Source organism: Eurypyga helias, unplaced genomic scaffold, assembly GCF_000690775.1.
Source record: "Eurypyga helias isolate BGI_N326 unplaced genomic scaffold, ASM69077v1 scaffold3113, whole genome shotgun sequence".
NCBI classification, from domain to species: Eukaryota; Metazoa; Chordata; class Aves; order Eurypygiformes; family Eurypygidae; genus Eurypyga; species Eurypyga helias.
The window spans coordinates 228278-241348 of record NW_010243112.1 but is presented as its reverse complement, the minus strand read 5'-3'; the positions used below and the strand labels follow the sequence as shown (position 1 = coordinate 241348).

The following is a 13071-nucleotide window of genomic DNA, read 5'->3' as shown; positions in this document are numbered from 1 at the left end:
ATAGTCCTTCATATGATGTAACAGCAGATGTCAGGGGACAGAATCTGTGTCAGCAGTTACATTTCCTCCAAAAGCTTGGGAGGTAGATTGTGTTAAGTGACCTACCTGTGAAAATGTTAAATATACGGATGAAATGATTGAGCAAATTTGGTTTATCAAGCCCTTGCTTGTCTGGGTGAGCAGAAGCTGCACTGACTTTGCAGTCTCAGTTCCATGTTGTACCTTTAGAAAAAAATACCTCACCTATAGCTTTACTTGACAAAAGACTCTATACACTCACCTCCACGATATTAAAAACTAGTTGTTAATAATATAAAACTGATTATTGCCTGTTATTTCCATTTGGATGTGATTTCCTAAGAATACCTGTGTGTCAGCTTTATATCTGAGCTATTAACAGTTTCATATGTTCGCATACATGTCTTTTTTATGTTTAATTGGAATGATGAAAATCCTGAAAGATCAAGTTCTGGAGCATATTATCATCTTATTCGCCATTATGAGAACTCATTCCTAATTTTCAAAAGAACCATGTAGAAAGGAGTATATGGGCAGTGTATTGTCTTCCAGACCCCAGAGTAGCAAGAGATTTTGAGATGCTTTGTCAGAACATGCCAGACTTTCAGATCATGCCATTTGTTAGATTTTGTTGCTGTGTATGGGTGGCATTTCTGCAAATGAAGAGCTTGATTGTTCTTGCAGCTCTGTATCAGGGTGTGGTGCAGAGTATCAGTCCTGTCAGGTGCTTCACAGGATATTTAGTGTGACTCAGCCTGTCACAGAGCTTCTCAGCGCATAGTGGGTGCAGTGTACACACTGTTCATTCTGGCAAAGATTGCTGGCATGAAAAGATGAGATGATGTCATCACTTTGTCTCTCCTGGTGCCACCGTTGGGAGTGGCTGGCACCTGCAGTGGTGCCAAAGAACAGCTACTCCTGATTGGGATCTCGCTGGTTTGTCTCTTTAGTTTCTTTCTCACAAAAGATAGTATCAATCTGTTGGGGTTTTTTTGCTTCATGCTGACACTACAGGAAGAATCATAGAGTGGTTTGGGTTGCAAGGGACCTTAAAGATCATCAAATCCTCTGTAAAAAAAAAAAAAAAAATCCGTCCTTCAGATATCCACAGTATTTTGTAGGTGCATGAACAACTGGGAAGTTAACCTTCAGGAAGAGAGGGATTACACTTCCCTGAAGGTGTGTAGTTTCAGAGATGTCTAGGTTGCATGATTTAACTGTTGAGACACGTATATGCAGATTGAGAGAGTGGGTTGAAGGAGAGGAATACTTTCCATATAAATGGATTTCTGAGGTTTCTTCTCTTGGTTCTCTCTTTCTCAGATTTCAATCATTTTGAAAAGTAGCACTGGGATAGGGTCCAAATTTCCTTCACCATTACCTTCACTAAGTCTGGATTGTAGGCTCTGTGAGCTGTTTTTGAAGGTTCATTCAACTCTATCCTGTATTATGTTTGGTGCTGACAATTCATCAACCCATTTCCTCCCTTCTGTCAGCCACAAAACAGCTCCCTGATTTCTTGTGATTACTGAGACACAGCTGAAAGATCCGTGTTCATATCAAACCTGAGCAGAATAAAAAAGAAATGCTCTTTATCTGTTCATGTCTATTTTAATGACTTGTGTTACCATCACTGTTAAATCACAGGTAAGTAAAATAAGTTAGGGCTGACCTTTGTCTACCTCTATCGTTAACATAATGCAAGAATGCAGGAGCTGCTGCAGAAAATCAGTTAAAAAATCAGTCTAGTGCATCCTGTTTCCAGTGGTGACCAACAATAGATACCTAGGGAATACAGTGAGAATTGGCCCAACATCATGCCACTGTGCTACTCACCCAACTTCCAGTAACCTGCAGCTCAGAGACTTCCTGAGACACAATTTTTATGTTTAAGAGCCCTCATGCATTTTCCTTCTATGATTTTATTTTTTCCAAATAAATATTGATTCAACATAAACATTCAGCTTTCAGAACATCCTGCAGCAAGGAGATCCACAGTTCAGCTCTATGTTGTATCATTTCTGTGTACCACAGTTTACCACATTGTTAGCAATACGGTAAAAGAAAACAAGACTTTCCAACCACTCCAAATTTTGGATGCTTCCTTTGCTGGAACTTCAGTTTGCAGTTTTTTAAAGAGAGTGTGAATTCCTCCTGCAGTCACATGCTTACCATTTATACAGTTTAGAGAGGGAACTTAAAATCACTAGTCACTTTTGTCAAGCCTTGGGCTAGTGACTTAAAGTTATCCTCAGAGCAAAAAAGCAGTATCTGTCCTGATGATGAAGTTCAAGCTCACATTTGCAACTATGAAGAAATGAAAATTATTGGAGATGCTACCTCATGCCTCCAATGCTATAGAAAAAAAGCATCACAGAGCTTAGGGAGAGGTATCATGGCCCATCAAATCAATCCCCATTTTCACACATCTGAGTTGGAATGCTCTTTGCAACTTTCAGAAACTTATAAATTGTTTTGTTCGCTACACAGTTAAATGTACAGTTTAACAGATGATTCTTGTTCTTTGAGCATGTCTCCCCAGCTTACGCTCTTGCACATTGCAGGCACATCTCAAGGCAGCCAAATGACAACATACTCATTTATGCAGAGGAAAGGAAGAGCTTTCATAAATTGGAAACATGATCATGGTACATTTCACACATAAATTCAGTAGCAACCTTGCATCCAGTTGTTGTAGCAAGTGCATTGATTCTTAAAAGCCCAAGAAGCCAAGGCTTAAAAAAACCCAATTTTAAAACAATGAATGCTTCTTTAATCAATAAAGACGGGATGGAAAGGATGGCAGGGTGAAGTGCAGAATACAACTTTACACTGTTATTTTTACCTCTAATTTCAGGGAAGGATGATTATAAGCCTTTGCTAATTTTCCCCAAGGCAGAAGGTATAGAGATGGTCCCTCCTACTCAGCACTGTTTACTGGTGCCCTGTGCATTTTACCATTAACTTCCCTTATTGGGTTTGGTAAAAAGCCAAAGTTTAGTGGAGTTAGAGCTTTCTATAACTGTTTCTACTTTGCATGGCACGCTAGCCAGGGGAATGACACCAGTATACTTTTTTATTCATGGAATTTTCTTGATGACGGAAAGGAACCAAAGGCAGTGTTAGAAATGCCATCATTTATGATGTAGTGCTAACATTCCAGTGTTTTGTCTATGCATAGAACAACCACATTTACAAATTTTTGTTGGGTTATTTTGCCATTCAAATTATTGAAAATGAAAGCCAAAATATATTTATTAACCCAAGTAGCAGAATCTTTGCTCTAACCTTGTTTTTCTGGCACATCTTTTAGCTGTACATAGACTACACTTGCAGACCTGTGAGGTGTCATGGCTAGGAATCAGGGAATTTAGCTAGAAGCAGGAAACAGCTGCTAAAGAAGGTATGTCATTTTCCAGTGTTGTGCATGGCTGCAGCCATTCTGAAAGGGAAGTTTTACCAGTAGACAGCGGAGGTGAAGACATAACCTCACTGATAGGCTTAACATTTTTTCCTAGAAACTTTCTGCTAAATTCTAGCTCGGTCAAGGCAAGTGCACAGGAAAGGACATTCCTTTCAAACCACATGCCTATTCAGAGGATTTTGAGATCAGACATTAAGGTGTCAGAGGGGTTTTATGCTACCTTAATCCCCTGTAGGGAGCAGGCGAAGATGACTCCTACCTTTCCTTGACCAGAGAAGATGCCCTTTTGGTTATAGCATCCTTTAGTCTTCAACTCTCACCATATTATTGTTGATTTTAACTGCGTCCAGCTGTGGAGCCCTCAATATCAGAAGGATATTGACCACTTGGAGCGAGTCCAGAGGAGGCCACCAAGATGATCAGAGGGCTGGAGCACCTCTCCTATGACGAAAGGCTGCGAGAACTGGGCTTGTTCAGCCTGGAGAAGAGGAGGCTCCGAGGAGACCTCATTGCAGCTTTCCAGTATCTGAAGGGGGCCTACAAGGGTACTGGGAGAGGACTTTTTACAAGGGCCTGTAGTGATAGGACAAGGGGTAATGGGTATAAATTGAAATCAGGGAGGTTTAGATTAGATGTCAGGAAGAAATTCTTCCCGGAGAGGGTGGTGAGGCACTGGAACAGGTTGCCCAGAGAAGCTGTGGATGCCCCATCCCTGGAAGTGTTCAAGGCCAGGCTGGATGTGGCTTTGAGCAACTTGGTCTAGTGCAAGGTGGCCCTGCCCATGGCATGGCGGTTGGAACTAGATGATCTTTAAGGTCCCTTCCAACCCTAACCATTCTATGATTCTATGTAGCAGACTAGCTATTGAGTTTCAGAGGTTAGGCTATATATATGTACTGTGTGCAAAACTCACTTTTTATTCAATAATTTTAATTAAATGTGATAGCTTGAAGCCAGAGTTTGTTCATACACCTTCATGTCATGGTTTAGGCCTAACCAGCAACAAAAGATCATGTGCCCACTCACTCACTCCCCCCTCTACTAGGATGGGAAGGAGAAAATATCACAAATGGTTCATAGGCCAAGACAAGGACAGGGAGGGATCACTCACCAGTTATGGTCATGGACAAAATGGACTCGATGTGAGGAAGAGAAATCAATTTAATGTATTACCTATCAAATCAGAGTAGGTCTATGAGACACAAACCCAGACCTTAAAAACCTTCCCTGCACCCCTTCCTTCTTCCTAGGCTCAGATTTGTTCCTGATTTCATACAACCATACAATGGTTTGGGTTGGAAGGGACCTTAAAGATCATCTAGTTCCAACCCCCCTGCCATGGGCAGGGACACCTTCCACTAGACCAGGTTGCTCCAAGCCTCATCCAGCCTGGCCTTGAACACTTCCAGGGAGGGGGCATCCACAGCTTCTCTGGGCAACCTGTCCCAGTGCCTCCCCACCCTCTCTAGAATGAGTTTCTTCCCAATATCTAATCTAAACCTCCCCACTTCCAGTTTAAACCCGTTACCCCTTGTCCTGTCACTACAGGCCCTTGTTCAAAGTTCCTCAGAGCCATCCCTTTCACCCTTACTCTGCTACCAAACCCCCTGTCACAGAAACCCAGCACACTTTGAAAGCTAAATTGATTTTGGAATTGTTGAATCAGATTATCATTGTTTTAATAAAAGCAGAATGTGAACTGTTCCCCGAGAGTCCACAGCAGAATGCCCAGCAGAGTATTTATCAGACAGATACAGCCAGGGTATATCTTGCCTCTTTGCATTTTACTTGGTTTAAAAGGCTGTAGTTGTGTATCAGTGTGGAGAGCAAACAGAGGCTTATGCAAAGAAATAAGATAAGAGCAAAGCAGCAGTCTACAATTAATTTGATACTTTGCTGTACAGAACGCGGTACTGATAAAGCTTTAAAACTGCTTTGTAGTAATGTACATGACGTTTACTGATAGCTTATGTGGAGATGTATGTATTGCTACGAATAGACAGCTCTTCATTTTAAGCAGCATAATGGGATTAATTCCTTTTTCTTTTCACTGCCTTTAACCATTCTTAGCTTTCTTGGCAGTGAATACGAAGGTACTACAACAGAGAGCTATAGTAAGACAACTAACAATGGACAACTGTGCAGGATATGGCATGCTTTCTGTACATAAGTGTACAATCTAATCAGGAGGCTAAACTTGTAAAATGTCAAGTTTTCCATGTTTGTTCTTTTGTTTTAATGTAACAGAGAACAAAGTTTGTCTCTGAGGTGGGAGGAACCTTCTAGATGATACGGGTTTCAAATGGAAAACTGCTTTTTTGTTAATTTCTTCCTATCTTGTTCTCTCCTGGGATGTGGTTCAGTATATGGTCTCCATGACATCTTAAACTTATTACTAGTTGTTTTAGTCGTAATTTCTTGTAGAAAATCTATGTAAGCATTTCTTAAAGTATGCTTTCTGTGAGTCAGTTCTACAGATCTATCTGCCAGTCAATCAGCTAAAGCAATAACTAATGTATCTCACCATGAGCTTTGCAGTGTGGGAGGGATGGGTGGGATTTGCGTGTCTTACCACAATGAGGAGTGAACATATTGCTCTTTTTCAACTGAAAATTTTGAAAATCTAGTGTCCTTGTTACTGACTGTACTTGTTATCTTTCTGTACTTTAAGTCCTTGCCATATTCTAATCTTCATGCACTCACACAGTGTTTTCTTTACAAGCCCTGAGAGAAATGGAAAAAAACCACCAGTGGAAAGCAAATAGCCCTGCTAACTTTGTCTGTGTGCTAAAATTAAAGGAATTCATTAATCAATAGTCTTTAAGTTTCTTCTCTCTTCCTGTCTAATTTCTTTTAAAATACTTAAACTGACACCCAACTTATATCTCTATTCTTTTATACAGTTCTTTACAGTTTCTCTGCTGGCCCAGTTGCACTCATCAGTGACACAACATCCTTTGCTACTCAGAGAGATTTTTGTATTCAGTTGGTATCTTCATTCCAGTAGGTTTGCTAGCTCAACCTTCTTTGTTTCTACCAGACTTAATAACGTGCATTTCATGGGACTGGAGTCTGTCTTTTTTGAAAATGCAACAGAACTTAAAATGTGGAGGGAATTGCAGAAGCATGTGGCATGTCATAAGCCTCTGACTTAAAAGATGGCTTGTGAAAGAGCCAGCCTGTTCTCTAGACCCTCATGTGCTAGAAAATGCAGTGAACTGTACAGTTCCACTTACCTGACAAATGCCTTCCAGCATAGGTTTTTTGAGACAGTGCAATGAAATTAGAATAATAAAACTGTTAAAAGTGAAATGTATATCTATACCTCATTTGCAATCAAATCACCACTGGTAGATACTAAAATCTCAGGAGAATTTTGCAAATCCACAGGATGCCTCAGCAGCACTTAGTTTTCTGTTTGAATCTGATTTAGCTGTAAGGTATAGATAAACAAATAGTTCCCTACTGGCTATCTATATGAAAAGAATCAAAGACTTTAAGTTGTTCTTACTTCTAAAGCAAATTGTAATCTATGGTCATCCAGTTCAAAATTCAATTTTCACAAAAAACATCTTAAAGTCTCAAGGGGCATTTAAAAATCTACAGCTCCATAGACAGAAGTTATAAAATGGGTGGCTGTCCATCATTGGCATCCTGCAAAGGGGGAAGAGCAACACGGCAAAAGGGGTGTTGAGGTTAAATGTCAAGGGAAATCAGTTTCATAACTTGAGGAGAATCCAGGCTGTGAGACAAGCTGTGAAATGGAAACTAGAAGTCCTGCATAGCGTGACCTATCGCTGAGCACTAGGCTCACAGCTATCATTTACCTATTGTTTATTTTTCAGTAGGGTCTCTGTGTAACCTGGAAAAAACTTATAAGAAGTCACAAACTCCGCTGTGGAGGAGTCATTGCCTGAAGACAAGACAAACAAAATAAACCAAAAGAAGAAATCTGCACTATGTTACAATGCAGTCAGCCAAATTTCTGAGGAACACCATAGTTCTAGACACTTAATTACTTATTGACCCCAGTAGTTTGCTTATTGAGGAAAAAAAAATGCAGCTAGAGGTAATTGGAGACCTGGATGAAAAGTACCATTTTGAAATGCAAACAAAGAGTCATACAAGCTTTGTTTAAGGGTTTTGGTTTAAGTTGCTTTTTTCCTAGCTAAATTCTCAGAGATTTTGGTGACAACTGTAAAACAGCTAGCAAAGTGCCTCAATCTCCTGCCTCTCTGAAGCCATAATCACAGGGTACGTGTCAGGAACCTGATAACCTATGGCTCAAATCCTTTGCAAAATTGATCTGATATGGACAAGCTCTGATACAGATGAGCTCCTCTTTCTTACGAGAGTACCCTTAAAGACTGGAATATTGAATTCATTGTGATACATTTGTTTCAATTCTCTGCTTTCAGAGTTTTCGGTCTGTGTAAACAGTTACATATTCACTGTAGCAAGCTTTGGAAATCAGCTGTCCCCTAATATCAAAACTACAGATTCTTTTTTTAGGTCTAAAACGATTTCTCTTGTATTGAGTTTCAGAGCCAAAAAAATCAATTAATTGTGTCCTCTAATCAAGACTAATTTATGGGTTACTGAAATCAGATTTGATGCAATACTCAAAAGTTTGCAAGATTATTCACTGGAAAAAACCCTCTAGTCCTAATTAATTACCAGACTACAAGATGGCATAGCTTGCAGGCATGTGAAGGGTAGGAGTTTTTACTCAGATCTTCTTCTAGAACTTACCCCCATATTGCCTTTTAGCAAATAAACTGATGTGCGAGTTGCATAAGCACCACGCAATACTATTTTAGTTCATAAGTATTTCCTTAGTTCTGGTGTTTCTGAGGATGTTAAATGTTTGCTCAAATACAAATGTAAGGGGTAAACCAAATCAAATTAAATATTTCTGTTGTACCTGTGGCCCTGAACAACACTGAAATTCAAGAGAGCAATTGATATTGTATCTGGGGCTTAAAAAATTGTCAGGTAGTTAAGGAAACTTGTTAACTGCCCATTCTTCCAAAAAGATTCAACTCAACCTTAAACTGATCTTGAGATTTACAAGCTGACGGAAACAATTTAGTAACCAGGACCGAAAATTACCAAAATCTCATTCAAGAAGAGTGACAAGAGCCACGTTTCCTGCAACAAACTGACCAGGAGATTTTTTTACCACAGTGCCTATGCACTTGAGCTTATAATTATTCTAATCACATTTCCTGTAGGTACTTCTGTGAACTTAGATATAGCCCCAGTTTTGACTTACAGCAAATTAATTCAAAACAGATCAAATGTTAGCTGTTGAATTTTCTTGAAAGATTGGAATTAAAATAACTTTATCATTCTTTGTTTAGCTGGAAAAAATATAGGAGTTTCTCTCATCAGAGCATTATGTATTCAGATGTTGGCTGCTAGTAAGGACAAGCAGTAACTAAGCAATAGCATTTTTCTGCTTGACTCGGTGCCTGTTAAGAGCATATTTCACTGTTCAGTAACCTGTTGAACTAGGCGAGAAGGGAAAGGGAACGATTGATTTCCATACTGTCTGCACCTGCTTGGCACACAGGGCGTTGGAGCAATCCCATAATTAGAAGATAGAATGATATAAATGGGAATATTTTTATTTTAATATGCAGTCCTCCTTCAAATATGTTTTGTTCTAAAAAGCCATGTGAATATTAAAGTAACAACTTCATATTCCTAATAGGTTGCCTACAATAAAGAAATGAATAAATACTCCTTGCAAAATAAGCTAATTTGGGGCTATCATGATAATTTATTTATATCATATTCCCTCTCTCCCCATTAAGGCCCCTTCAGCAGTATGCAAACAGTTGTAAACTGTATTAAAAACATCATCAAATATGTACCATAACAGACATAGAAAACAATAAAATCAGACCTGAGCCACATTGTTAAAAGGGGGGCTGAAAGTGCTGCATGTTGCAGCACAGAAAGCCCAGCCTTTCCACTGAGTCCAACTGTTAGCCATTTCTTTTTGAATACATCCACATTTTTTCTTGATGGCCTATAGTTAATTTGGTGATCAAAGTGTACATCTTGTTGTGCTTCAGCTTCTTCTATTGAAGTTAAAAGCCCAGGTTGAGAGCCGCAGGTGCCATTATACTTCTGAGCACTTGCCTTCACAATTTTTTCTCTCCCTCTTGATGGCAGTGAGCAGTCATTCCTGCAAATGTGGTACTGTCTCCTGTGTTTCACTTCTGATTTATTTTTCTGGTGGGTGCATTGTTGACAAAAGGTGCTGGATGGGATGCTGGGAAGAGAGCAGTATGGTTTTCTACTGAGCTCCTAAAGCAGTAATACTGTTGGCCCCATGACAACTTCTGCCATACATGACGATTCTGATTTTAAAGGACTTTTCCCAGGGTGAGTTGGCAGGATAATGTGTCCTTTATTCATCATTTTTTACATATGCCTAGGCTTGCCAAATCAGGCATTTTCAAAAGACCCTAATAGCCATATCAGTTCAAAGGGGAAGAATTCATGGCTTTTTGTGGGGCAGGCACTCGCCCTCAGAGAACTGGATCAAAGCCCAGCAGCTCTTTTGAACAATATCTAATTGACTGATGTTAATTATCTAATGCTTAAAGACATTTTTACCTTTTTGGCAGAGATGGCCACTCTTGTGGCTCTGGTGACTGGAAGGCCTGTATGGACGTTTCCAGTTTGCTTAAGGAGAAGACAGAAAAGAATCTTGGGATGGCAGTGGACCAGCTTCACGTGCTGACAGATAGTTAAGGGTGACGCCACATAGCAGGCATACACAGAAGGGCATATCAGTTCCTTTCCTTGTGGAAGCGGGACGGTAGCAGAACAGCTAACTGTGAACCAATCTAAGCAACTTCTGTGTACGTGAAATTCTTCATCTATCACGATTAATATCATAAATGCAACCTGTGAATAGGTGGAAATTACTTTTTTTTTTTTAAATGTCCTCAAAAGATTATTTTTCAGCTTTCAAATATTAAAACAAACACTCTATACTTTTTTTCCTCTGAAAAGAAAAAAAATGTTCTGTTAAGCGTCAGTTTTGATCAGGTTACATCAAAATTTCATTCTTTCTCTTTTTTAAAGAAAGTCGTTTTGACCAGCTGTATTATCCACCCTTCTCTTCCTGTTTTATCATTGCTGCCACACCATGTTTTTCTCTTTTATCATTTTTACAGTTAGCACTCCATCACAAAATCTATATTAGGCAACAGCCACTCTGGTTTCAACCAGAATTTGCTGAGAATTCAGCTTCTGCTGAATACCTGAACATCCTCCCATCAGAAGTAGGGGTTGGTGTTGATATTTTACTAAATTTTCCCTTAGGAAAACTGAAAACGTGTTTTCCATTTCAAAGTTACTTCTGTTTAAAAAATATTTTGTATTGTGTTGTTATACAAACCAGAAGAACTGACATTGGAATAAATTATCTGAATTGAACCCTTTTTGTGGGGGAAATTTCAAGCTTTTGTGTTCTTGCTCAGAACAAAAGAAGTCTTCAAGTGACTGTTAAAAGTTCCCATGGCACAGAAATTTCCTATTTCAGGTAAGTAAGAGCAGCAAGAGAAGATGCATAATTTGCTTCATATTCCAGGAAAGTACAATACATGATAGATCAAATTAATAACGGTATTTGTAGATCAGGGTTGTTTGGTTTTTTTTCCTGTACAGCACTGTAACATTCAGTCCGATTGAGTTATCTGCTATGTGTTTCTTGACTCTTGTTACAGTAAAGCAAATGAATTGATTTTTTTTTCCTATTCCATTTTGAGAGAAAACCTGTTTTTCTACCATCTTATATCAGTGAGAACTCAGAAGAGTTGCAGTGATTCAGTAGCTCTTAATGATATCTATTTGTTTTGCTCTAGTTTTCCAGATCAAGATATTCGCAGAACAGCAGTCCAACAAATAGAAAATCTGTCAAATGATGAATTGTTGGAATACCTCCCACAGCTGGTTCAGGTAAGGAAGAAATTGATAGCCAAGGAAGGGTTCTGTCCAGATCAATAACTTAATTAAATACTTTTGATTTTTTCAGTGTGATTGATACGTTGTAAGAAGAATAAATAAGAAAGGCTGGTCAGCTGATGTGATGATAGAATTAACAACAGAGCTGAGGAATAGACTGTTTTCCACTCAAGAGAATGTAGTTGTTTTGGCATGCTGATTGAACTTTTCTGTATACTACAAGAAGGTATTTTCACTTAACAAAGAAAAATAAGAAAGGATCTGAACAAGAGAAATTCTGTTATGACCACCAAAGCAGAGGCTGGTGGTGTGAGGGCTTCATTGCACTCGAGGAAGCAAATGGTGTTGCAACAAATCACATACAGGGAAAATCATTATCAGCACAGAGTAACCAGGGCAATTTGGGTGCAGAATGGTCTCTTTATAGATGTACATTGCATTTCACTGGAAATTAATGTTTTACAGGTTATGGACTCACTGCTTCCAAAGCAATTACTTTGTGGTTGAGAAGGTCCTCTGTTGCAGTCAAGGAGGAACCAGCCACTTTGAAAGCTTTATCCCCTTTGTAACACTGTGCTCTGTGCAACTGGATTGCTTACAGTTCCATGTTGAAGAGTTCTCAAGGGGGTTTTGTGTGCTTTTAAATATATATTTATATAGATGCATGCACATATACACACATTTGCAGTGTCCTGGTTTCGGCTGGGATGGAGTTAATTTTAATCCTCCTATCTGGTATAGTGCTGTGTTTTGGATTTGGCATGAGAATAATGTGATAGCACACTAATGTTTTGGTTGTTGCTAAGCAGTGCTTGTACTAAGACAAGGACTTTTCAGCTTCCCCTGCTCTGACAGGGAAGAGGTGCACAGCAAGCTGGGAAGGAGCACAGCAGGGACATCTGGCCCAAACTGGCCAAATGGACATTCCATACCATATGACATTATGTTCAGTATATAAACCAGGGAGAGTTGGCTGGGGGGGCAGCAATTGCTGCTTGGGGACTGGCTGGGCATCAGTTGGTGGGTGGTGAGCGGTTGCATTGCTTGCTTTTCCTGGGTTGTGTTTCTCTCTCTGGTTTTTTGTTGTTGATTCAGGGGTTTTATGTTGGTTTTTTTTTTCTCCCTCTATTATTATTTTTATCAATATTACTATTATAGTTTGAATAATTAAATTGTTCTTGTCTCAACCCATGAGTTTTTTTACTTTTGCCCTTCCAATTCTCTCCCCCCATCCCACTGTGAGGGGGGAGGGTGAGCAAGTAGCTGTGTAGTGCTCAGTTACTGACTGGGGTTAAACCACCACATCTACACAGATACCTATGTTTACATCTATTAATATATTTATGTAATCCACTGCTTTGAAGCAGTGGAACCTGCAGAGCTTTACAGTATTCATACAGTGGGACACTTACATGACCTTTCACCAGCCACAGTTTCTGTTTCATAAGTTTATTTTTCAAACCAGGTAATCAGATAAAAGTTTAAATATAGCATTGATAGTTTTAAGTGGGGGAAGAAAAGCCGAATACTTAGATATATGTTAACACAGCCAGGATCAGGATGATATCTGCCTGTCTTACAGATGGTGGCAGACACTTCTGTCCTGAAGTACTTTACTCACTGCTTTGCTAGGGCGTTCTCTA

The 13071-nt window shown here is 39.3% G+C and overlaps 1 protein-coding gene across 1 annotated transcript in view; it reads left to right on the top strand.

Annotated features, from left to right (window-relative positions):
- Window positions 1-13071, top strand: part of PIK3C2G (phosphatidylinositol-4-phosphate 3-kinase, catalytic subunit type 2 gamma) — a gene marked incomplete at its 5' end in the record, with an annotated part of 138662 nt that overhangs the window by 15620 nt on the left and 109971 nt on the right. The window contains 2 exons of the mRNA XM_010149293.1: window positions 11329-11422; window positions 12793-12824. Of these exons, the coding sequence (XP_010147595.1) occupies window positions 11329-11422; window positions 12793-12824 (126 nt within the window). The remainder of the gene's footprint in view (window positions 1-11328; window positions 11423-12792; window positions 12825-13071) is intronic.